Source organism: Carassius carassius, chromosome 27 (genome assembly GCF_963082965.1).
Source record: "Carassius carassius chromosome 27, fCarCar2.1, whole genome shotgun sequence".
NCBI lineage: Eukaryota > Metazoa > Chordata > Actinopteri > Cypriniformes > Cyprinidae > Carassius > Carassius carassius.
Window position 1 is genome coordinate 30,383,857 of NC_081781.1, and position 25,047 is coordinate 30,408,903.

A 25,047-nucleotide genomic window follows, 5' to 3' on the forward strand; every position below is an offset into this window, starting at 1 on the left:
GCTGAAGTCATAAAATTATAACAGCTTATTTTATTAAATGATTTACAATAATAGGGCCCTATGAAATTAAAGCATGGAAAAAAAACTTTGTAAGTTTCCTTAAAGTTTAAAATCAAATTATTACTTATTAACCTATTATTGCAGTAATTACTTTGAGAAGCACATTCTACTGTACAATAGTGATATACTTCGCTCACAGTTTATATTTTGATCTGTATATTTGTAGTGAAGATCTTCAGTGTCAGTGTGTTTCTGATGATAGCTTTTCTTGAATGAAACTGTAAAGCTGCTGAAGTGACTCTCAGACCAGCTCTAGTGATGAAGTTCATGTCTCAGAGAGAGATGCAGATGCTGAAAACATGGACTGTCTCATGCGTACTTCAGCTCAATTTCAGAGATCAAAACATTTTCACATAGGGTGGAAGTATTAAACTTAACCAGACAAATCTCCAATAAATACTTGTAATAACACTAATTGTGACCCTGGGCCACAAAACCAGTCAAAAGGGTCGATTTTTTAATAAATCATCTCTCCATTGATGTGTGGTTTGTTAGGAGGACAATATTTGTCTGAGATACAACTATTTGAAAATCTGAAATCTGAGGATACACAAAAATCCAAATATTGAGAAATCATCTAAAGTTGTTCAAATGAAGTATTTAGCAATGCATATTACTAATCAAAAATTAAGTTTTGATATATTTACGGTAGGAAATAAAAAATATCTTCATGGAACATGATCTCTAATTAATTACCGTAATGATTTTTGGCATAAAAGAAAAATGTATCATTTTAACCCATACAATGTATTTTAGGCTATTGCTACAAATATACCCCAGAGACCTAAGACTGCGTTTGTGCTGCAGGGACACACTAATTTCTTTACCACTAACACTGCTTGATTGTACTGAGACTTCTGAAATCAATGACCCTGTAGAGGTCTGGCTAGTGTTTTAATGTCTCCCAGCCCGCTGTACTGTCTCCAGCGCTCATCTGTCTCTCTTTGAAGGCTGATCTTAGTATGTTGTGTGTGTTTGTCTGGTTTAATGTCATCAAAGGCTGCAGCTGCTCTCGGCTGTATAAAGGCTGTTTGTACTGGGCTGAATGTGTGATCCACTTTATTCACCAGTCACAAGCTCTGCCTCATTACACCAGCAGGGCTGTGGGCACAGATGTGTTCGAGCAATCAAAGGGATCCACAGGCTGTGTGGTATTAAATCACTGGACGTGTTGAGCTGAATGTTCAGCCTGTCAGATGACAGTCAATTCAGATGCTTGTCATCCCACTGCACGGCGCTCATGTAATCCTGTGTGCTCTGCTCATTCTTATTCTCCGTCTCTTCTACTTTCCTGCCACTTTTTTCTGTCTCTTGAACCAGTTGCTCAAGGTTTCCTTCAGCGTTTAGTTTTTCATGATCATTTTCCACCCTCTTCCTGACTACGATTAAGCTGAACACTTTTAAGAGTGTTGTATGTAAATGAGACAGTAATAATAAAATTTATTGGCACATTTTTACTGCAGTATTATCAAATATGAGGGGATATCAGTGAACTTGTACATTACTGTTCGGGATCACAAATAATCTTTTAAAGACATTTATAATGTTACAAAAGATTTCCATTTCCAATAAATGCTGTTCTTTTGAACTTTCTATTCATCTGAAAAATAACACGTGACACCGTTTCCACAAAAATCATGTGCAGCACATCTGTTTTCAACATTGATGATAATCAGAAATGTCAGTCTTTCCTGACTCTCTCTGGTTTCTCTCTGTCTGTCTCTTGAGAGAGATGCAGCCAGTTCTTGACCGTGTCTTTGCTGTGAGCTTTCTCTGAGCTGAACAGTGTCGACAGAAGGCTGTGTTTCTACAGGACTGGGATGTGATAATGTGACATTGCCAAAGCCCTTTAAGACATTGTTGAAATGATGGATGCTTCACTCTTTTATGGCTCATATAGTCTGATATAATGAGAATATAGAGATTAAAAACAGCTCAATTTTATTCGCAGACTCAAACTGAGCAAAAATGCAATCTGGTGTAGATACTGATGAGTATATGGTGAAGTTCTGATACTTGTAATGTAAATCTGTGAGATCTTTGAGATCTGCTTCAGTCCAGTAAGTGTTCATCTGGAAATATTACTACAGTTATTCTGAGCTTTACTTGAACAAAATCTCTAAAGATTTGACACCAGAAGCAGCAGCTGAATCTGGACGCGTGTACAATTACACTAAAAGAGCTTTGCCTGGATAAAAACTCTAAACTGTCAATCAGAGACAGAAGACATGCAGTAGATTGTGTGAAACATGTTTTGATAATGTTGATCACTGAGGCCTTAGATATGTGTATATCAAACATGATATAGTAGCTTTGCAAGCCTATTAAAATGAAATGAGTGAAAAAGCAGCTTTCATAGCAGCCAAACACACCAATCTCTGATCTCAGATGGAGTCCGGTGTGATAATGGCCAAGCACCATGATCTGTGTCCTCTCCTCAGGGTGCTGGAGCGCATCGGGGCGCGGGCGCTGGTGGCCCACGTGCGGACCTTCGCAGACTTCCTGGTGTACGAGTTCAGTACGTCTGCAGGAGGACAGCAGCTCAACAAGTGCATCGAGATCCTCAACGACATGGTGTGGAAGTACAACATTGTGACGCTGGACAGACTCATCCTGTGCCTGGTGAGCCCTGACCTCTGCAACCACTGCTAGTATCAGTACACTGTCTGCTTAATATCTGATAACCAACACTGCAGATTAATAGACCAACAACACACATTCTGCTGACTGGACGTAACTTTGCATGTACATGTCAACTTATTCTACTAGAATGTCTAAAGTGGACTATCACAATAGAGTGTAACCATATATTCTTTAAATGATTTACATTTATGTGCTATAGTTGTGCTGGATTGAATTCATCCAGTAAGCGCGCTGCTAATTCAGTATTAAAGTGCGTCTAGAACGGCAGCAGAATGGCACTGTGACCAACTCAACATTTCACAGAGTTTAATGTCGTGGAGTCGCTGTTTCACTGTTGCGAAAATACTTTTTTTTTCTCCAAAAGAGGACACAACTACAGTAGTTGTATTTCAACACTGTTCCAGAACAGTTCTACCCAAATATTCAGATGTGTGCTGCATATTTTATGGAGGATTTATCACCCAGCCCTACGTACCATCAACTAAAAAAATAAATCTGTTTGGCCACTATTTCTTAATGACTTATCAAATAGCAGTAAATGAATGTAACTGATCATGTGAAGCTCGGGTTGTTCTTTGGAAGATCTGTGATCATGCTGGTGAACATGAGCATCAGGTTTAGTTCTTTGTGGTTGCAGTGCTGCCTTATTTAAAGCTAAACAGACACACTAATAGCTGAGACAATGGGACTTGAGCGAGCAATTACTCAAACCAATCATTAAATTGTTGAGAAAGACCTAATCAATGGAAAGTAAACTGTGCCACAGAGGCATTATTTAAATCAATTCCAAAATCCACAATGCAGATTCATTGTTTCTGATTTACATACACAATTGTTACCAAAAAGCGGTATGTTTGTATTTCCAGTAATTCAGCTGTGCTTCGTTTCATGTTTGACTCATGGATTTATTGGCCTTTTAGCGCAGCATGTGAGAAAAACTGCATGTGAAACATTATCTGTGTGTCAGAAGCTAACAGAAGGCCAGTAAACAGCCTGGGGATTGGCCTTCTCATCCACTGATCAATCAGCTTCCTGCTGGACAGTACACGCTCCATTTATCAGTCCGATCGAACCGTCACATCATTGACACTGACCCTTCCTGCTGCGCTTCTGTGCAGATCCTGGGGCCAGTTGTTCAAAAAGTTTAATCTGGATTTGGAAATCCCATGTTTTTGTGATCCAGGATCACGTAACCCATCTTACTTTTGTACCGTTTTTTAAAGCAAGATTGGATTGGATTTGAAGACTGATCCAGATACACACTTCTTCAGATTTCCAGATCTGATTACTAGTGCACTACGGAGCCCGTAAAGGGACATGCTGATGGGAAAAAAGAGATGTTTAGCACAGCATTTACACAAATAACTACTTCTGACTGGTTCATCTCTGATGATTGTGCCAATGTAGTTTACAATCAGTGATTAAAAAACAAAGCAAAACTTTAAATTAAATATAATATTTGGGGATATTTACATTTGACAAATGTTGTATTTTTTGGACCAGTTTTATTAAATTTTTGTTCCTGAAATACACCCTTCTGCTGGGATCAGAATAAACTTGTTTTTTTGGATCAAAAGTATCCCAATCTTACTAAAATGTTTTGAACAACACAAACAGAGGATTTATTATCTAATCCAAATTCAGAATCCTCTTTTTTTCACATTTTCAAGATTTAATCCAATCCGATGGCCAAAACCTGAACTTTTGAAAAACATTTCCCGAGAGTGCTGCTGTCTCAACACGCTACACTGAGCAAACGTTTTCAAACATATGCACTGAAGGCTGTGTTTGCACGCAGGCGATGAGGAGTCACGAGGGGAACGAGGCTCAGGTCTGCTACTTCATCATCCAGCTCCTCCTCCTCAAACCCAATGACTTCCGCAACCGCGTCGGTGATTTTGTTAAGGAGAACGCCCCCGAACACTGGCTGCAGAGCGACTGGCACACCAAACACATGACCTACCACAAGGTAACACACACCTTCTGCTACACGCTAACAACACGGGCGTTCCCCAGATCAGTGCAAACCCAGCCCACAGCAGATTTCATTTGGCAACCCACTCATTTCAGAGTTCAGTAATATCATGGATGCTAAAAATGTGCCTAATTTTAATGGTAAAAACCTGTTCAAATTGTTTAACGGTAATGTCCCTTATTCCATATGTCATCAGTAGCACAGGTATATCTGTAGCAATAGACAACAATACACTGTATGAGTCACAATTACAGATTTCTCTTTTATGCCAAAAATCATTAGGATATTAAATAAAGATCATGTTCCATGAAGATATTTTGTAAATCTCCTACCGTTAATATATCAAAACTTCAGTTTTGATTAGTAATATGCATTGCTAGGAACTTCATTTGAACAACTTTAAAGATGATTTTCTCAGTATTTAGATGTTTTTGTGCATCCTCAGAATCCAGATTTACAAATAGTTGTATCTCAGACAAATATTGTCCTCCGAACAAACCACACATCAATGAAGAGATGATTTATTCTCAGTTTCCAACAGTTGACCCTTATGACTGGTTTTGTGGTCCACGGTCACATATGTTAAAAGATCTTATGGGACATTTCAGGAAATTTAAATGTAGAGTTTTTGGGAGTGAAAAATAACAAGTCATTTTATAATCTACAGTGGAAAAAATGTAAACTGACGTTCCCAGTATCCTCTGTGTGACAGCTCACATTTGATGGGTTTTCACTAAAATGCAGTGCAGCAAACATTAATGCTGCCAGTGCAGGTTAAGGTCAGTAGGGTTAGTATTTGTTTCAGCATTATGTATGGATTCAGCACTAGAAAAAATCATGTATTAACACACATCAAGCACACATTGGTCCATAAGGCAAGGCAAGTTTATTTATATAGCACATTTCGTACACGATGGTAATTTAAAGTGCTAAAGTAAAATAATCATGAAGAAAAATAATCACAAACTTAAAAACAAGCAATTTTAAAACTTTGGAAATGATTTAAAAATGGACTGATTAAAATGAATAAAAAAAATTGATTTGACATCAAATACAGTGAATACGTAAAATACAGTGCAATCAGTTCGGACATCGCACAGTGCTCATTCAAAAAAAGCACAGCTAAACAGATGAGTTTTGAGTCTAGATTTAAATGTGACTAGTGTTTTAGCACATCTCTTCTGGAAGCTGATTCCAGCTGCGGGTGGCATAGTAACTAAAGCTCATACCGCAAATTATTCGGAGTCTGCTCAGATTTTCCATTCATCCACTCCTTACTATTTACCAGATATAACAAAACTAACTGGAATATACAGTGTGCTTGTGGATGTCACATTTACTAACCAACAAAACTCTGAATATCTACCAAAGATTTGATGGCATATAGCTCACAAACCTTCTCTAATCCAGTGAACACTCGTTGTTGCAGCCGTCTCTTTCCAGTCATTTAGTGTCTTTTTCTGACTGTGCTGTGCTTGATTTACCGTCCTTAATGCCCTTCACTCTCAGACCTTAAGCTGTGTAAATAATGAAACACACCCCAGATAATGCGTACAGTTCAGCAGCCATCCTTTCACAGATGTACATTAGTTATGGATTTGTGTATAAAACTATCCTCGACCTTTAGATATGAAACAGGAAACCATCTGAGTTCAAGATATTGGGCTGCATATCAAGCTTGATGGCTGTCTGAAATCTCATGAGCACACAGTTATTATCCCCCTCCCATCTTCACTTCTCTGTGGCATTTCAAAGAGAGATTGACCTCAGATTGCCTTGACATTTCATCTCTTGTGTACTTGTGCTGAATGGCAAACATAATTCCGCACACAGTTTGACCTGATCTGACCCGACCAAAGACAACACGTGAGTTTAGAAGAGCACCGTGCTCTTGATGTCTATCAGTGCACTTGGTGCAGTCCTCAGCAGCTGCTCTCTTCTGTAATATACAAAACTGTTGAAGTCCCCAGAAATTAAAAATCTGTCCATATTTATTCATTCCAAACCTGTATGTGTTTCATTCATGTTAAAAACACACATTTTTTTTAATGAAACCTGAGAGATTTCTGTTGTTCCATCAGAATGAGTCCAAACAGTTGATAAAAACATCACAATAATCCACAGCACTCCAGTCCATCAGTGAACATCTGGAGAAGACAAAAGATGAAACAAATCCAGCATTAAGATGTTTTTAACTCAAACACACAGAGTCTATAATCCATAATAACACTTCCTCCAGTGAGAAAGTGTTCTGGTCTGAATCAGGAGAGAAATCTGCACAGATCAAGCAGCGTTTAAACAGCTCTAAACAAATCTGTGAGAGACAACAGCAGATGCACTTTTTCACTGGAGGAAGTGTTATTATGGAATATTATGGACTCTTAAAAAATAATGATGGATTTGTTTTTATCAGCTGTTTGGACTCTCATTCTGACGGCACCCATTCACTGCGGATCATCCATTGATGAGACACTGATGCAATGCTACATTTCTACAAATCTGATGAAGAAACAAATTATATATATATATATTGGATGGTGAATAAATGTTTTACAATTTTTAAATTTTTTTTTGAGTGAAGTATTTTTTTTGCTTAATGCATTTAACATATAAACATTGATCAACACACATTCATAGAGCTCATCAAATATGTCAAACGGAAGCTCAGATGTAGTTGATGCTTGTAAAGGCCATGTAAGGTTGTAAACATGTAATATTATCCTGGGATGGTGGTTATGTTAGTACTGAGCTCCTTCACTGTGTCCCGTGCAGAAGTACCCAGAGAAGCTGTACTTCGAAGGCCTGGCAGAGCAGGTCAACCCTCCCATTCAGCTGCCCTTACAGTACCTGCCCATCTACTTCGGTAACGTGTGTCTGCGCTTCCTTCCTGTGTTCGACATCGTCATCCATCGCTTCCTGGAGCTGCTGCCTGTGTCCAAGTCTCTGGAGACGCTGCTCGATCACCTGGGGGGGCTCTACAAGTTCCATGGTGAGAGGCATGATGGGCACTGGCTTGTAGAGATTCAAGACTTCTGTTTGTCACATACATGTTTATATGGAGAGCAAATGACCAGCAGTGAAATGTGAGTCAGGTCCGCTCCATGGACAGTGCAATTATTAAAGAATACAAACATAAGAAATTAAATATAAATATGGTATGGTTGTATTCAAGGAATTCAAAGTGTTTGAATGAATCAGTTTTTTTTTTTAAGTAGCATCTTCTGCTCACTAAGGCTGCATTTATTCGATCCAAAATACAACAAAAGCAGTAATATTGTGAAATATTAGTTCAGTTTAAAACATCTGTTTTCTGTGTGAATCTGTGTTAAAGTGTAATGTATTTCTGTGATGCTCCGCTGTATTTTCAGCATCATTCCTCCAGTCTTCAGTGTCACATGATCTTCAGAAATCATTCTGATATGATGATTTACTGCTCAAGAAACATTTCATTATTTTTATTTTTATCAATATTTAAAACAGTTGAGTACATTTTTTCAAAATTCTTTGATCAATAGAAACATCCAAAGATCAGCGTTTATCTCAAATAAAAAGCTTTTGTAACATTATACACTATACCAAAAAAGAAATTATAGAAGTTAACACATTTATTCAGCAAGGTGATGATACAGACATTTATAATGTTACAAAAGATTTCTATTTCAGATAAATGCTGTTCTTCTAGACTTTCCATTCATCAAAGAAACCTGAAAGTATTCTGCTCAGCTGTTTTCAACATAATAAGAATAATAATAATAATAAATGAAGGATCATGTGACTGGAGTAAAGATGCTCCACTCTGAAATCACAGGAATAAATTAAGTTTTAAAATATTATGTAATATTTATGTTAAATAGTAAAAATATTACTATTATTAATACTGCCTGTATAATACTGTGTTTTAGGTCAAATAAATGCAGGCTTAGTGAGCAGAAGAGACTCCTTTAAAAAAAAACATTACAAATTTGACTGTTCAAAAACGTTTGACTGGTAGTGTAGATATTAAATTAATCAATTTTTTAACTGTTATCCTAAAACTGTCTATGTGCAGATCGTCCGGTGACGTACCTGTACAACACGCTGCACTATTACGAGAGACACCTGCGGGATCGCACGAGTCTGAAGAGGAAGCTGGTGCACGCCATCATGAGCTCGCTCAAGGACAACCGCACGCCTGGCTGGTGTCTCAGCGAGACCTACCTGAAGTGTGGCATGAACCCCCGGGAAGACAACGTCTGGATCCCTGACGACACGTACTACTGCAAACTCATCGGGCGGCTCGTGGATAATATCCTTTACTGAGCGCGCTCACATCAGGGCATGCTGACTGTGTGAGGATCACCAAATGGCCTTAAAGGGGTCATGAGATGCCTCAGGTTTTTATTTTGTACTGATCTCTGAGGTCCACTTATAATGTTATCAAGACTTTTAAATCAAAGAACATCATAATTTGGAAGTAATAGGCTATTTTCTGTCCTGTTTTAACCCCCTTCATCAGAACACTCTGGTTGAATAGACACAGAGGATTGTAGACTTAGAAGTAAACACCCTCTGCTGTGATTGGCTGAGAGCTGTGTATGATTGACAGTCTGTGTCCTTCACAGATGGACGCTGCTGTGATTTAGGTTAAAAATGCATAAATACTCAGTACATATCAAATGATCTGTTAAACGAAACAGACAGTAATATAGAAATGATGGGTGGGGCTAAACAGAGCGATGTAGAATTGGTGGGCGGGGAAAAACAGCGATGTAGAATTGGTGGGCGGGGCTAAGCAGAGTGATGTAGGAAATGGTGGGCGGGGCTAAACAGAGGGATGTAGAAATTGTGGGCGGGGCTAAACAGAGGGATGTAGAAATGGTGGGCGGGGCTAAACTGCGATGTTTACAGGATGTTTTTATAGTACAATGACCTCTTAATGTGTCAAAAGATCAAGGGAATTTTGTTTTCTCAGTTCATAACCCTTTCAAACTATCAAAAAGCTAATTATCCATTGCTTAGTATATGAAACAAAACTTCTGTTTAAAGATTTTAACAATACGTGATTATGAGAACACAATTGCAAATGGGGCAATTTAATTATATATATAGAGAGTGAGAGCGTGTTCATAGTGAGGCACTGTGTTCTTTTACACGTGAACAGCTCATGATCTCTGTGTTTTCAGTATCTCAGAGTGGCTCGGTTCACACTAAATGCAGCTACATTTAACATGCATTCAGAAATGAAACATGCACCAACCATCTTGACAAAATTGTAATGAGAATCGTCTTTTAGAAAAGTCTTTTGCCAGCAAATGGAAGGTTTGTGGCCTCCATTTGGTTTTCTGCCAAAATAAACCCTCTGTGGTTTGATGTCTGAAAGCGAATAAATGAAGACGACCCTTAATATTTGTATTGTAATTCATAAGAGTTTAGCTTGGACCCGATCTAACAGACCTGAACCAGCTAATCAAGGGTGTCTAGACAGTAACCTGCAGCCAGGTGAGTTTGATCAGGGCTGGAGCTGAACTCCGAGTCTTGCAGAAGGGTCACAGTTCACTCAGTGGATGTTGTCTCATGTTGAATGTGGCGAGAGACGAGTCAAGAATCGCTTCCTTAACCCATGCTACCCATGGCAGGTAAATCTCCAGGGCCGTTCCCCAACTGTGACTGGAGGTTTAACGAGTTTCCCAACCCGGCCGCTCACGCGCTGCACGTCACCTGTGTGGAGCTGATGGCTCTGGCCGTGCCGGGGAAAGATGTGGGCAACGCTCTGCTCAATGTCGTGCTCAAGAGGTCAGAGTTCATGAGCTTTGAGCCTGTGAAAGCTGTGTCAGGAGATGCACAGACATAAGCCCTATTTGGACAGGACTAGTTTTCTATACTACAAATTTTGAATCTATCTCAGTGTTTATTACAGAGGTGTGAGGGTCTGTTTTGGACATCTGGGTGTCACAGAGATGCATTGTGTACAGTACAGTCATTCAGATTTATGGTAAATCCAAAGTTTTACTACAGATACCATGGTGAAGCTGTATGGCTAGTAGTACAGTAAAACCATGTTAACGTGTGGCTACTTTAGTTTAACTATTTCATTTATTAGTAGTTAAACCCATGCTTAATTTTCATAAAGGTACATCTGTAATTAACACATTGTGTAACTGAGTTCAGAAATGAAGGTGAGTAACTGACGCTGATATTACAGAAGCCAGTCTTTACAGTTTACGTGATCTGGCTCTTCATTTTATTATTGGTATTTTTTATTTCTTTACCGTGAGGCAAACATATCAAACATGCGTGTGGTAAGACTGTATGTGGTAATTCACTTTGGCCAAAACACTCAAGGAAGCGTGTTGTGAAACAAATATGATCAGCAATCACAGATATTCGCATTCGGACGGATTCGATTTCTCAGAAGATCACAGAGTTTACTGAAAAACAGTAGGTCATTTGCTCTGGAATTATTACAGAGATTGTGTGAGAAAAACACAGACGTGGAAGAATTAAAATCACAAAATATAACTGTAGCCCGATTCAGATGGTAATTGTTTCTTATATGAACGTTTGAAAAAATAAATAGGTCTCACCTCATTGATAAAACTCATGGATTCAGATGGTGATTTATTCACAGTGGAGGAGCAAGTTCTGTGATCCTACGAACCACTTGATTGTCTAATGTAAATAAAATACATTTTCTGTAAAAATGTATTCTTAATATTCTGTGAAATGTATTTTTATTATTCCAAGCATATTTTATAACATATAATCCTGTTTATTATATGATTATTTAAATCTCCTGTTTAGAAAAAGGAAAATAGGTGCGCTACAGTTGTATATAATTATACGCGATATATGTGTTGGTTTATAATACAAATTTTGGAATTGTATTGCATATCTGCTGCTGCATAATAAAGACCTATTTTTAATGTCTGCATGCTTTTCTTCTCTTTCTGCTCCCAGTCGCTGTGGTGGAGAAGAAATAAATAGGTAGGCCTATGCAATACACCAAAGTAGTCTACAAAAGTTACCGTACAGTGTTCGTACGTCATGTGGAATCAGATGGCGATTAAATCACTCACTACCTCTGTAAATGGTGAAAATCACTTCTGTCCCCCTGAGAAACAGTTACCGTCTGAATAGGGCTTGTGAAGCACAGATTTCTCTAACGACCCCCAGTGAAGCTAGTCCTGTCCGAATAGGGCTATACTCATTCCTGTATTGGAGTCCTGTGAGCGCTGAAAGTTGAATGATGAATGTGTGTTTTGCAGTCAGCCGCTGGTTCCTCGGGAGAACATCACGGCATGGATGAACGCTATCGGCCTGGTCATCACCGCTCTGCCTGTACGCACACCATCTTCATTCATTTATTTATTCTTACTCTCATGCTTCATGATGTGCATTCTACTGCTAGGGTTACATTCAGCATTAGAGACTGTAATAGTCAAGTTGAATTTTAGTTAACGGTAATAACCCTGCTTCATGTACAATCCCTGATGGTGTTTGTAGTCACTGTCCTGGGAACCGTAATTGACAGATGATTTGAACTCAGCATCTCTGTTCAAGGTAAAGTGATTTTCTGGTGCTTTCTGTCTCTCTGTCTGTCAGGAGCCGTACTGGATCGTGCTTCACGACCGTATCGTGAGTGTGGTCAGCAGTGCGGTTCTGAGTTCGGAGACGGAGTGGGTGGGTTACCCGTTCCAGCTGCTGGACTTCACCGCCTGTCACCGCTCATACTCAGAGATGCACTGCAGCTATGTTCTGGCTCTGTCTCACGCCGTCTGGCATCACTCCAGCATCGGACAGCTCTCACTCATACCCAAGTAAGACCTCGTCTCAAACACACCCTGCACACTGAAATGGTGGGCCAGAGAGACATTACTGGCCATAAACTGTTATTAGCAGCCATTAAACTGTATTGTGTGTTATTTTCATTGTTAAAGTTAGGAAGCACAGACATTACAATTTCTGACCAATACGCAAACTCCCTGTGGGTTCTTAAACAGCATTGAGTTCAGTTTAAAAGAGTTATATGATGTGATTAAATTTTTTTCTTTCTCTTCGGAGTGTTACAAGCTCTTGGTGCATGAAGAAGATCTGTAAAGTTGCAAAGACTAAAGTCTCAAATCCAAAGAGATATTCTTTATCAAAGTTAAGACTCATCCACTCCCCCTGAAACGGCTCATTTAAGCACCCAAAAGTTCACGCAAAGAAAGAAGGCGTAACCTTGATTCTCACTTTAGTATTGTTGCTGTGGAGATGCTGTGTGTTTCCAAATATGGTGAGGTGTCCAATCAGAGCACACCTCGCTTTTCAAAAATGATGAGCTTTGGAAAAATCATCGCGTTTCAGAAAGGCGGGGCATAGAGGAGTAACAATAATGTAGAGTATGTGCATGCGCACACTGTTCTCGTATGTAAACAACACATGTTGCTGATGTAGAACACGCATGTTTCATCATACTCTCTAAAACGGCGCTACAGGGTGATGTGGAGGAGACGAGTTGTTGAATGAAGTCGGTAATTTTTGTTATATTTGTGCACAAAAAGTATTCTCATAGCTTCGTAAAATTATGATTGAATCACTGATGTCACATGGACTGTTTTAGCGATGTACTTACTATGTTTCTGAGCCTTGATCATGTTAGGATCCTTGCTGTCTACTGAGGGTCAGAGAGCTCTCGGATTTCATCAGAAATATCTTTATTTGTGTTCTGAAGGTTTGGAACGACATGAGAGAGAGTAATTAATGACACAATTTAAATTTTTGGGTGAACTAACCCATCAAATGCTTAATTATTGTATCAGCAAAATCTAATATTGCTTGACCCATATTTAGTATGTAATGATATACTGGTACATAATCCAATTTCAGTTAGTGTTGGGCGATATGGTCATTTTTCAAGTGGTAATATGGTCAGCCCGCGAGATCGACGATACACGATATTATCAAGCATGTGTGGAGCAAGAGAGCGTCTCTTTGTTCTTGTCATAGCAGAACTATTTGGTGTTTTAAACCGTGCAGATGCACGAGAGAAAGTCTATGGAATCGCCAATAATCTAAAAAATACACTTTCAAACTGATAAACTAACGTTAAATATAAAAATACTGTATTTAAAACAGCTAGTTCATATATAGTCGGACGCAACTGTCATATCGCTCGTCCTGTGACAAATCTGCCACATCTGCATATGGAAGTTATCTGTCTAAATGTCAACAGTGAAAATCAATAGTAGATTTCTTTTAAATTCCAGCAGTTTAACACTAATATTGGGCATAAACGAACACATTAAATATAAAGTATTAAGAACAGGTAAGCCCGTATATTTGTAGTAAAGTTGAATTGATCTGATGCATTAGTCATACACCGCTCCGCGTGCCTCATGATGAGCCCAACGCACCGCCACAGAAACTAGAATGAGATGCAGTCTAACATAACTGTGGCATTAAACTCAGTTAGTGAGGGCTCTTTAAAATATTGCACATATAAAGGCCGTTCAGATTACTTGTTAAAGTGCAATGAAATACCTTCGATGTACGTCAGTTTGTGGATGGAGACTTTGTAACAGCCAAAACTATGTATTTTGCATGCATTACATTATAGTGTGGAGTGCATGAAAATAATAACAAGGCATGAGAAACACTATGGATGATAAGTTCGCTCTGGCGCCTTGTTATTATTACTTTATTTGTAACGGCAAGAAAGAGTTAATCTCTCATGTATGAGAATAGGGCATTGCCGTAAACGAGCCGTTAAATGTGTGAGAAACCAACTCGTCATTTTCTATCTCTTTCATTTCATGGATACGAATTATCCGAGTCAAAGCGTTACAACTTCAAGAATACAGGCTCTAATCCTCCTGCGCACGCATTGTGTGGTGTGTGTGTGTGTGTGAAACGCGGTGCTGAAGTGAAATAGCTGGGCAGTTTGATAGCCGCATTATAATAGGCCACCTAATAAAAATAATAATAGTTATTATTATAATAATTATGTTTTTCTTTAGCTCAATTGGTAGAGCATTGCGCTATCAAGTGCAAGGTTGGGGGTTCGATTCCCCGGGAACACATGATAGGTAAAAATTGATAGCCTGAATGCACTGTTAAGTCGCTTTGGATAAAAGCGTCTGCTAAATGCATGAATTAAATTTTTAATTTTGAAATTTAATAATATAATACATTAATAGGAGAATGAGCCTAATATCGTCTTGACTATCGACAGAGACATCTGCTTACGTCGATATCTCTGACTATCGTCGATACACGATACTATTGTCTATCGGCACAACCCTAATTTCAGTGGATATTGAATATGCTCTTGCAGTTACCCTGTTTTACTGAGAAGGTTTTCTGGAGGCCCACCTACAATAAAAACCCTGGTGCTGCTAGTGGTTATATGTGATTGTTCTGAATGGACAAACAGTATTCATAGATTATTTCGGAAGATCATCTGAAAAGTTGTTTCAGTCACAGAGCAGGTTCTAATAAAAGATTATAAAGACAAACATTTTTTAACATCTTAACCCTTGTGTGTTGTTGGGGACGTTTTCGTCCACTAGGGGGTAAAGTTAAGTCTTATTTTGGCCACAGCTTTCTCTGTGTTTGAGCTAATGGAATGATTTTTGGTGACAAATCTTATTTTGACCCATATTTTTGGGAAAATGCTTTGAAATTTTTCAACAACTCAACGGTACACTGTGGGCAAATTCACTACCCTTTCGGGATGTTCGTGGATGAAAACATCCACTAAATTAAACTGCTGTAAAAATGTATCAGATAAATATTTTTTCAATTTTTTTTGCATAAATCTATTAATCAACCTCAGTCCTGATCAAAACTACCAAATTTTAAAAAAAATTCCAAGATTTTAACTTTTTAATTACCAAGTTCATAAATGATGTCACTGATTTGGGGAAAAAAAACACAAAATTACATATTTTCAATATAAAAAGTGATTGTGGACTGGATTTTTTTATTACTTTTATCACACTCTTGGTCATGTCAAAGATTAGTAACAAGATTGGCTTTGATGCATTGTTAGTTTTTGTGCAGCATTAGATTTAAATGTTTTCTCCCTAATTTGTTGTTGGTGGCTGTTTTTGCCGCATTGACTTCCATTATAACGACATTTTTTGATTGCAAAGCCATGACACCATATAATCATGAATTCTTGATTGTTTGTGATTTTCCCTTTTGGGAAGAGGTAAAAAAATTTATTTTTACAGTTGATCACTAGGTGGGACCATTAACCCTTTAAATAGGCCTGTGCAAAAAAAGGCTTGGTTTCTGGCTTGTATATGGAGTTATATGGAGTATAACAGCAAATTAAAGTGTTTGTGTGTGTGTGAGATTCTTGATTGTTGGTGGTTTTCCCTGCTGGGAAGAGGTAACATTTGTTATTTTTTACAGTTGATCACTAGGTGGGACCATTAACTCTTTAGATAGGTCTGTGCAAAAAAAGGCTTAGTTTCTGGCTTGTATGGAGTTATATGGAGTATAATAGCAAATTATAGTGTGTGTGTTTGTGTGATAGAGAGAGAGAAAGAGAGGGTGTGAGAGAGACCTTTGTGCACTTACCTTGATGTACAGTATCTGAAAAAATCAAAATGTGCACCGCATGCTCTCAGAACTACATGGAGTAAACAATAAAAAAAGAAGTGTGTTTATGCACCTGCTTCCTTTTGATGGTGAAAAGTACAGATGGCCTATATGTGAAATGCTCCTCTTTTCTTGATGGTAAAGCCAGTTTAAAATCTTAAAATCCTGTAAAAAAATCTACTTCGCATCAAATTTATGAACATAATGTATTATGAACCAAAATGCAATACCAACTTCAAATAAGCTGCAGCTCGCTGGAGGGGTCACGCTACATAATAATTTCTCAAACTTTGGTACAAGTCAAGCCCTTTCTCGTGTTGCTTGCTGCTCTTCTCACCATTAAATGACCAGCACGATGGCATGCAAGTGTTTAAATCCACGTACTTTGCTTTTGTTTAGTCTATTCGCTTGTTAAGTCTGACGTCACGTAGCAGCGCTTCCGTGTCCAAACGCTCTATCAGTTACCACGAGAAAACAACAAAAGGTGCTAAGATAAACTCACAATGTGATAGAATACTAGCGAAAAAGTTATAATATTAACCTTTAACTCTATACCGAAGTACCAGATAGCCACACAATGAAAATATAAATATATAAAAATTATTTGTGTTTGGGACGCTGTGAGCACGGAGACTGTAGTGTATATCGTAAGTTTGAAAGCGTTCAACTTAAATTATCAATATGAATAAACAGTGCTCATAAACGGCTGCTAAGGTCATATTCTCAAGTGAAGCGAGTTGAGGCCTGGACCCGGAAACAGCGCTTCTTACATCATCACTTAACAACCGAATACTTTCACCACCATTAAAAGGCAGCAGGTGCATAAATACACTTTTGTTTACTCCATGTAGTTCTAAGAGCTGAGGTGTACATTGTGATTTTCTGCAATACATTAAGGTAAGTGCGCAAAGGTCTCTCTCACACACACTCTCTCTCTCTTTCTCACACACACACTAGGGCTGTCAACGAATATTCTAAATTCGAATATGTATTCGAATAGTTTTTAAAAAACGAATTTCGAAGGTGAAAATTAATATTCGAATAAAAAAAAAATGTGAAAAAAAGGCCCGCGTTAGTAGAGGCGTGGTTGTCTGCTTTGCGAGTGGGCTAGCGCGCCTGAGGGTTCAGGGACAGGTCACAGCCTCACAGGAGTCGCACTGTCTGGCACAGCATCACTGCTGAAAGTTGACGCGTCTTCATGGAAGATGCCAGCAAGTGCAGAGCCCAACTCGACCGCAGCAGAGAAAATGAGGTAAAATTGTTGACCCGCGAGATTGTTGTATGCAAGCTATTTAAGATACAGTTAGCATACCATTCGACAACTAGCAACATGAGGTCACATCTCAAAAATGTGCACCCAAATGAGCATGGCATAATGTGTGGAAGTCCAGCTAAACAGTCACGTCTTGACACTTAACGTTACTTTGCATCGTCCACCGCAAGCTCTTTGTCTGCAACATGACAAGAGGCCATAACGGATAAAATAATTTCGTTCATTTGTAAGGACATGAGACCGATCAGTATCGCGGATGGGGCAGGCTTCGGGGAGTTCTGTCAAGCAATGGATCCGAGGTTTGATTATTTATCGTTTCATGTCAAAGAAAAGTTCCATGTTTACCACAGCACAGCTTGCTCGGAGCATTCAATGTCAGTTCTATATGCTGTAAAACTTCAATTAATATTAATCATATTTGTTTCAATCACTAAATGAAGCCTGCTATATTTGGGACAACAGTCGCGACCTTAAATTGCTTGCACAAAAATTTGTTTCTTCATTTAAACCATTATGCGCAGAGAACGTGAGGGTGAGAGAGCGTGAGGTCTGCAGTCTTGGCCATTAGTTGATTTCCTTGTTTTTGTGTAGGTAATACGTTGTCATATATGTTTAAACTTAAATAGACTATCTATACAAGTAGTTATGTCTCTTTGTATTATTTTTGCCTGTTATTGACGTAATGCGCGTCATTGACAACATGCGCAACCAGATGTTCGAATAGTTTGAATATTCGTGTATTTTTTAGAGGGAATATTCAAACGTCAATTTTGAGCAATTTTGACAGCCCTAACACACACACACATACACACTCAATATAATATGATGTTATACTCCATATAGCTTCATATACAAGTCAGAAACTAAGCTTTTTTTGCACAGGCCTATCTAAAGGGTTAATGTTCCCACCTAGTGATCAACTGTAAAAATAACAAATGTTATCTCTTCCCAACAGGGAAAAACACCAACAATCAAGAATCTCACACATACACAAACACTATAATTTGCTGTTATACTCCATATAACTCCATATACAAGCCAGAAACTGATGTTGCGTCCGAAATCGCATACTGCGTACTGGGTACTACATTTGAATTTGAACGTACTACTCGACCGTTAGAAAAGTACGTTCTATATAGTATGAATGTGGGTAGTATGAATGGAATTCGGACGTACTACCTCCGCCATGTTGACATTGTCACGTGACATATGTCGTCACAACAACGCGTAAATTTAAAGAGCCCAATCTACTGAGCGAACATGATATAAAATCGGTGTTTTTCGTTATTCTTACCGCTTTCGTCTGCGTTTTTACGTCGTTTGAATTAACAATTCAGATCATGCCTTCGTTGACAGCTTGTAAATCCTTTACTAAATATAAATTGAGCTTTTAATTTTCTACCTCAGAATAACAGCTGCTTCACCTGTGAACAGAATGACAGCCTGATTTTATGTAAGGATATAAAGTAATTTATTGTAATAAATAAATACAAATAAAATTACACAAAAGAAACAAAATGAACATAAATTAATTAATAAACTTGAAAGAATGCTTAGACAAATACACACACACATATATACACATAAATCCATTATAGAAATATACACAGAAACACACACACACATATATACACACATCACAATATATACATAAATACATACATAATATATACATTATAGACAATACACACACACACACACACACATATATATATATATATATATATATATATATATATATATATATATATATATAGATATATCAGCAAAAATGTGTAACCTATTGAAATTTTATTCTAAAAAACAAAAACTACATATTTACAGACTGCGAACAGCATCATACAGGCTGCTGTCAATGGCCTTTGACATCCAAGAGCTGCATAACATTGTGCACAGAATGAGCAGGTCAGTCATGGGGATTTTGAAGAGGCTGATTGCCTTCTCCACCACAGATGACAGGCAGTGGAAGCAGCTTTTCTTCTGGTAGCTGGCACAATAGATGGCTGTCACATACAAATTGAACCTCCAGCAAGTGAAGCCCAATGTTATTTCAACAGGAAGCGGTTTCATTCTGTTCAGCTGCAGGTCACCACCAGGGGAAGTACCTTGATATGTTTGTTGAGTGTCCCGGGTCTGTGTATGATGCCAGGGTGCTGCAGAACAGCTCTATTTACACTGAAGGCCTGTATCCACCTGCAGGAAAACACATCCTGGGAGATGGTGTGTGTGTCCTTGTTTGAGTGAGGCACACATCTGCCTCATCACTCCATACAGAGAGCCTGAACAGAATCCTGCACAGGTTTGATTCAACACCAATGATGCTCGTGCACAGAACATTGTTGAGAGAGCCTTCAGGATGATGAAGACAAGCTGTGCTCCATCTTCTTCTTCTTCAAGGCCCTGGAAGTGAGTCCTGTCTTTGTGCCAGATGTTGTTGCATGCTGTGTAGTGCTCCACAACCTCCGTCTTCTGAATGAGGACATTGCGGATCCACAAATTGTAGAGGATCATGACGATGATACACTGGAACCTCAAAACACAGAAGCCAGCACAGGAGAGCATGTGTGGGACAATCTGAGCACAGCTGTGTCACACCAGATGACCGTGTGCAGCTCTTCAAGAGCAGGATTACCTGTAGGACAATTGAACAGGTTAAGACTCTGCAAATCAGTTCATGTTCTCATAGTGCTATTGTTTAAGCTTCTGTAAGTTATGAAGGTAATTTTAAGACTGTCAAATCGAGATATACATATATTAGTTATTTAAGAAATATACATACATATATACTATAAAATCACGTAAATATGTATAAATACACATGTAAATAGTTAAATTTAAACGTGTGTGTATTTATATATACACATAAATATATTACACTCATAACTGGGAATTAATATTACAGTTATTTAAAAATCTAGCAACATATCACATAACATATCATACCAACATATTTACAAGTTTAATTTTACAAATGTATTACTGTATCCCTGGGGTAAATTTTAGATTTCCACTGTTTTTCACTCATTTTTTATACCCAAATGTAAAGTCCTCATCTTGTACACATACAGTTACTGAACTGAAGCTGCTGAAGTTTATTTTCCTGACAGTATTATAGAAACGTCTTAAGAAATTCCCTTTTGGTGTTGCTTTAAGCTCTATTATACTACTTTATGAAAATGTTAATGTGGTTTTGTCTGAAGCTTTGTGCTCTTATCCATGTAGAAATGAAAAATAAATAAATAGAGAGAATAATTTTAAATGTGACTTGGTGTATTGGTATTTCTCTAAAGTGTGGCACCCATTCTCAAGACAACATTCTTCAGATGTTAAGATGCTGCTTGTTTAAAAAACAACTGGAAACTGCTGCAAAATCAGTGTGCATGCACACAACTGCTACAAAAGTTATTTGCTATTAAGCACTTTGCAACTGACAAAATAGCAACTGGAAATACCTGGAAATTAATATTATAATAAAAAAAACAGCATTAATCAGTGATGATCCTAACATAAATACATTTAAAGAGTGTGTGTAGTTAAGATTAAATTTAATTTATATACTTACTGAATTATGCTTTCCAGTGAGTAGGGTTTCATCAGTCTCTGTAACATCAGAACAGGATTCACACATTACTGAGGATTTATGATCAAACTGAGGCACCTATTAAGTTAAGTTATCCAACAATTTTTATCAACACTAGTAAAATGTAAATTAACTCGTTAAATTTTTGTAACTTTATCTCATTAAATTAATTAACGAGCCGTCTGTAGAAAGCAGCCTTAATAAGCTGAGGCACAGCCTCTGATCGATAATGATTATTAAACATATTTTTAAACTCAATTTACAAAATAGTCTCATCAGTTTACAATGTGTAAAACTTTAACAAGTCAGTCGTTTACTTGGATTATGTTAAATAAGTAACGTTACACTTTAACCACAATGAACAGCGTTTATCCATAAGGTACTTACACTTCAAAACAGCGGCGTCACGATTTTCCGTTATTTTCGAATGTGAGTATGACGAGTCCTCTCCCGTGGCCTCATGGGATAGAGTAGTGTCCATCCTATGCATACTACGGAATTCGGGCGGAAGTAGTAGGCCATCCGGGTACATTTCGCCTACTGTTTTTCGAATACTAAGAATTCGGACATACTACTGGCTTCGCATACTGATTTTCGCCTACTATATAGTATGGAAGTATGCGATTTCGGACGCGACCTAAGCCTTTTTTTGCACAGGCCTATTTAAAGGGTTAATGGTCCCACCTAGTGATCAACTGTAAAATTAACAAATGTTATCTCTTCCCAACAGGGAAAACCACCAACAATCAAGAATCTCACACACACACACACAAACACTATAATTTGCTGTTATACTCCATATAACTCCATATACAAGCCAGAAACTAAGCCTTTTTTGCACAGGCCTATTTAAAGGGTTAATGTTCCCACCTAGTGATCAACTGTAAAATTAACAAATGTTACCTCTTCCCAACAGGGAAAACCACCAACAATCAAGAATCTCACACACACACAAACACTATAATTTGCTGTTATACTCCATATAACTCCATATACAAGCCAGAAACTAAGCCTTTTTTTGCACAGGCCTATTTAAAGGGTTAATGTTCCCACCTAGTGATCAACTGTAAAAAATAACAAATGTTATCTCTTCCCAAAAGGGAAAACCACCAACAATCAAGAATCTCACACAAACACTATAATTTACTGTTATACTCCATATAACTCCATATACAAGCCAGAAACTAAGCCTTTTTTTGCACAGGCCTATTTAAAGGGTTAATGGTCCCACCTAGTGATCAACTGTAAAAATAATTTTTTTTACCTCTTCCCAAAAGGGAAAACCACAATGAATCAAGAATGCATGATTACATGGTGTCATGGCTTTGCAATCAAAAAATGTCGTTATAATGGAAGTCAATGGGGCAAAAACAGCCACCAACAACAAATTAGGGAGAAAAAAATTAAATCTAATGTTGCACAAAAACTAAAAATGCATCAAAGCCAATCTTGTTACTATTCTTTAACATGCCCAAGACTGTTATAAAAAGTTAAAAAAAAATCCAGCCACAATTACTTTTATATTGAAAATAAGTCATTTTGTGTGTTTTTTTCCCCCCAAATCAGTGACATCAACATTATGAACTTGGCAATTAAAGATAGAGATCGACCGATATGGGTTTTTCTATAGCCGATGCCCATGTTTAGAGGGCCGATATCTTGAAGTTTTCCCCTTCATTTGCATGCTAAAATGTCACACTAATAATAAACTTATCATCATTTATTGAGCACTGACTTGAACCATCTCTCAATCTTAATTTTTTGCACTGCACGGTATTAAAATAAAAAATGTATCCAAAGTTAACCAAACAAAATCAATAAACTGACCAAGTATTAAATATATAAAACAGGTAATATATATATATATATATATATATATATATATATATATATATATATATATATATATATATATAAATAAAAGTCAATCATTTACATAAGTTTTAGAGCATTTATCAAGTAGAATTTTTCAAGTTTGTTGGAACATAAATGTAAACTTAAATATACATTTAAATAAATACAATTTTAAAAATAAAAATCTGAAAAATATAAAAAAATAAATATATAAAAAATAAATAACAGTAGTGCTGCAAACACACTAGCAACCAGCAACATTTGTGTTTGGTATAAATGACACAGAACATCTAAAGTGAATTCTAATTTCAAACTTACATCGCAGTATGTTCATTATTAAAATAAAAGTACAGTCAACTAAACATATAAAAGGTTACACTGGTCAGTTTAAATACACCGTATACCGATCCACTCTGCTGTTATGCCAAGGACGTTTTTGCTCATGTGAAGAGGATGATATTTATTGTCTAGTTTACATTAAATAAAAAATATTATAGTTTAACATTCAGATACATTGCGAATATGGAAACATTTGGATATGCGCAGAACGAGACGTGAGCAATAACCTCCAAATACATCTAGTTAAACCCCGCGCTCGCTCGTCCTCGTATGGATCGGATAATTTTTCGGTTCAGAAAAAAAAAAAAAAAGGCCAAGACAAATAAACATACGTTTTGTCTTTTTTAATTAACATTAAATTATTAAATTAAAATATATGAAATCAACTTAAATGTGCACATAATATCATCTTTTAAACATAATAGCCCGACTTCTCATCTCCCAGTGTGCTTTGATGAAGTGAGCAGTTATCGTCACAGAGCTCTCCGTCCCCCTGGACGCCCACCCTTCTGTCGTGAGCGCAACAGAGGATGCTCGGGATAGTTCATCCACAACTGTTTTCTTCTCCTGTTCATAAAGATCTGGCACAATCTTTTCACTCTAACCTCTTTCCTTCATCATTATATCTAACAGGGAAGCCAAAATGCGTTGGGCGTTCAAGCTCCTCCGTTCCTCCGCTCGCCATGACCACTGAGTGTGGACTAAACATGCGCAACTTTTTTTTTTCATAAATCAATCCGCGGGTCACGTGTGTGCCGAACCGAAGATATTGATCAATGATGATCCGTTGCACCACTACTATAGTGTGTCATTTGAAAACATTGCAGATGCGTTTTAAAATACAACAACGAGCACCACGAAACCATTTACAGAGGCGCATTCAGCGGTCTGCTTGACGGGAAACAGTCAACAAAGTAAAATGATCTCCAACGTATGGCGCGCTCTCTTCATTTTATCAAATGATCATAATCACATCTATTCATTTTAAGGTCCTGCTAATAGCATTTTATTCAGACTAAAACCCCTTTAATTCGGGTGAGAAAGCTTTTTTTCCAAGTGGCTTTTGCACATAATAATAATACCGCTGCAGACGCATTGTGCAGCATTAAGGTTATTAATTGATCATTAATTTAAACGAAGATCGATCATGGAAATTATCGAATATTGACATCCCTAAATACAAATGAGTTGGATGGAAAACTGGTTATTGTCTGCATCAAACCATGCTTCCGAACAAATGTGATTCACGGTTCTGGGCAGCTCCAGGACAGCTGTCTCTCCGAGCGCGGTGCTGTCTGTGAGCGAGGTGGAGTAACGTCAGAGACAGTTTACTTTGGTAATGTCACGCTGCAGTGTTTGTTAGAGCTGTCAACTTCTCCACCCCATTTACAGAGTGAGATTCTCTGACTACCTTTATCTCCCAAGGACTGCTGTTGAATCTTCCAAAAGTTTTGGCTTGGGGTGCTTCACATGCGGCTGCAGCAGCACTTTCCACCGCACCAATAACACGGGGCTGCCCGCCGACGTGCCTGACTTTAAATCGGCGCTACTAAACACGGATATCGGCCGATGCCGATATATAAAAAAATGACAAATATCGGCGCGATATATCGGTCGACCTCTAATTAAAGAGTTAAAATCTTGGATTTTTTTAAAAAACATTTGGTAGTTTTGATCAGGACTGAGGTTGATTAACAGATTTATGCAAAAAATATTGAAAAACAATATGAATCTGATACATTTTTACAGCGGTTT

The 25,047-nt window shown here is 37.8% G+C and overlaps 1 protein-coding gene across 4 annotated transcripts in view; it reads left to right on the forward strand.

Moving 5' to 3' along the window:
• med23 (mediator complex subunit 23) overlaps positions 1-25,047 on the forward strand; it is a 79,690-nt gene that overhangs the window by 44,691 nt on the left and 9,952 nt on the right. For 2 of the 4 annotated variants that reach the window (XM_059513355.1, XM_059513356.1), the window contains 8 exons: positions 2,502-2,682; positions 4,502-4,672; positions 7,451-7,667; positions 8,727-8,963; positions 10,285-10,450; positions 11,615-11,641; positions 11,923-11,995; positions 12,260-12,474. In XM_059513355.1, coding sequence (XP_059369338.1) covers positions 2,502-2,682; positions 4,502-4,672; positions 7,451-7,667; positions 8,727-8,963; positions 10,285-10,450; positions 11,615-11,641; positions 11,923-11,995; positions 12,260-12,474 — 1,287 coding nt within the window. The remainder of the gene's footprint in view (positions 1-2,501; positions 2,683-4,501; positions 4,673-7,450; positions 7,668-8,726; positions 8,964-10,284; positions 10,451-11,614; positions 11,642-11,922; positions 11,996-12,259; positions 12,475-25,047) is intronic. The other 2 variants (XM_059513357.1, XM_059513359.1) reach the window with 1 other exon arrangement.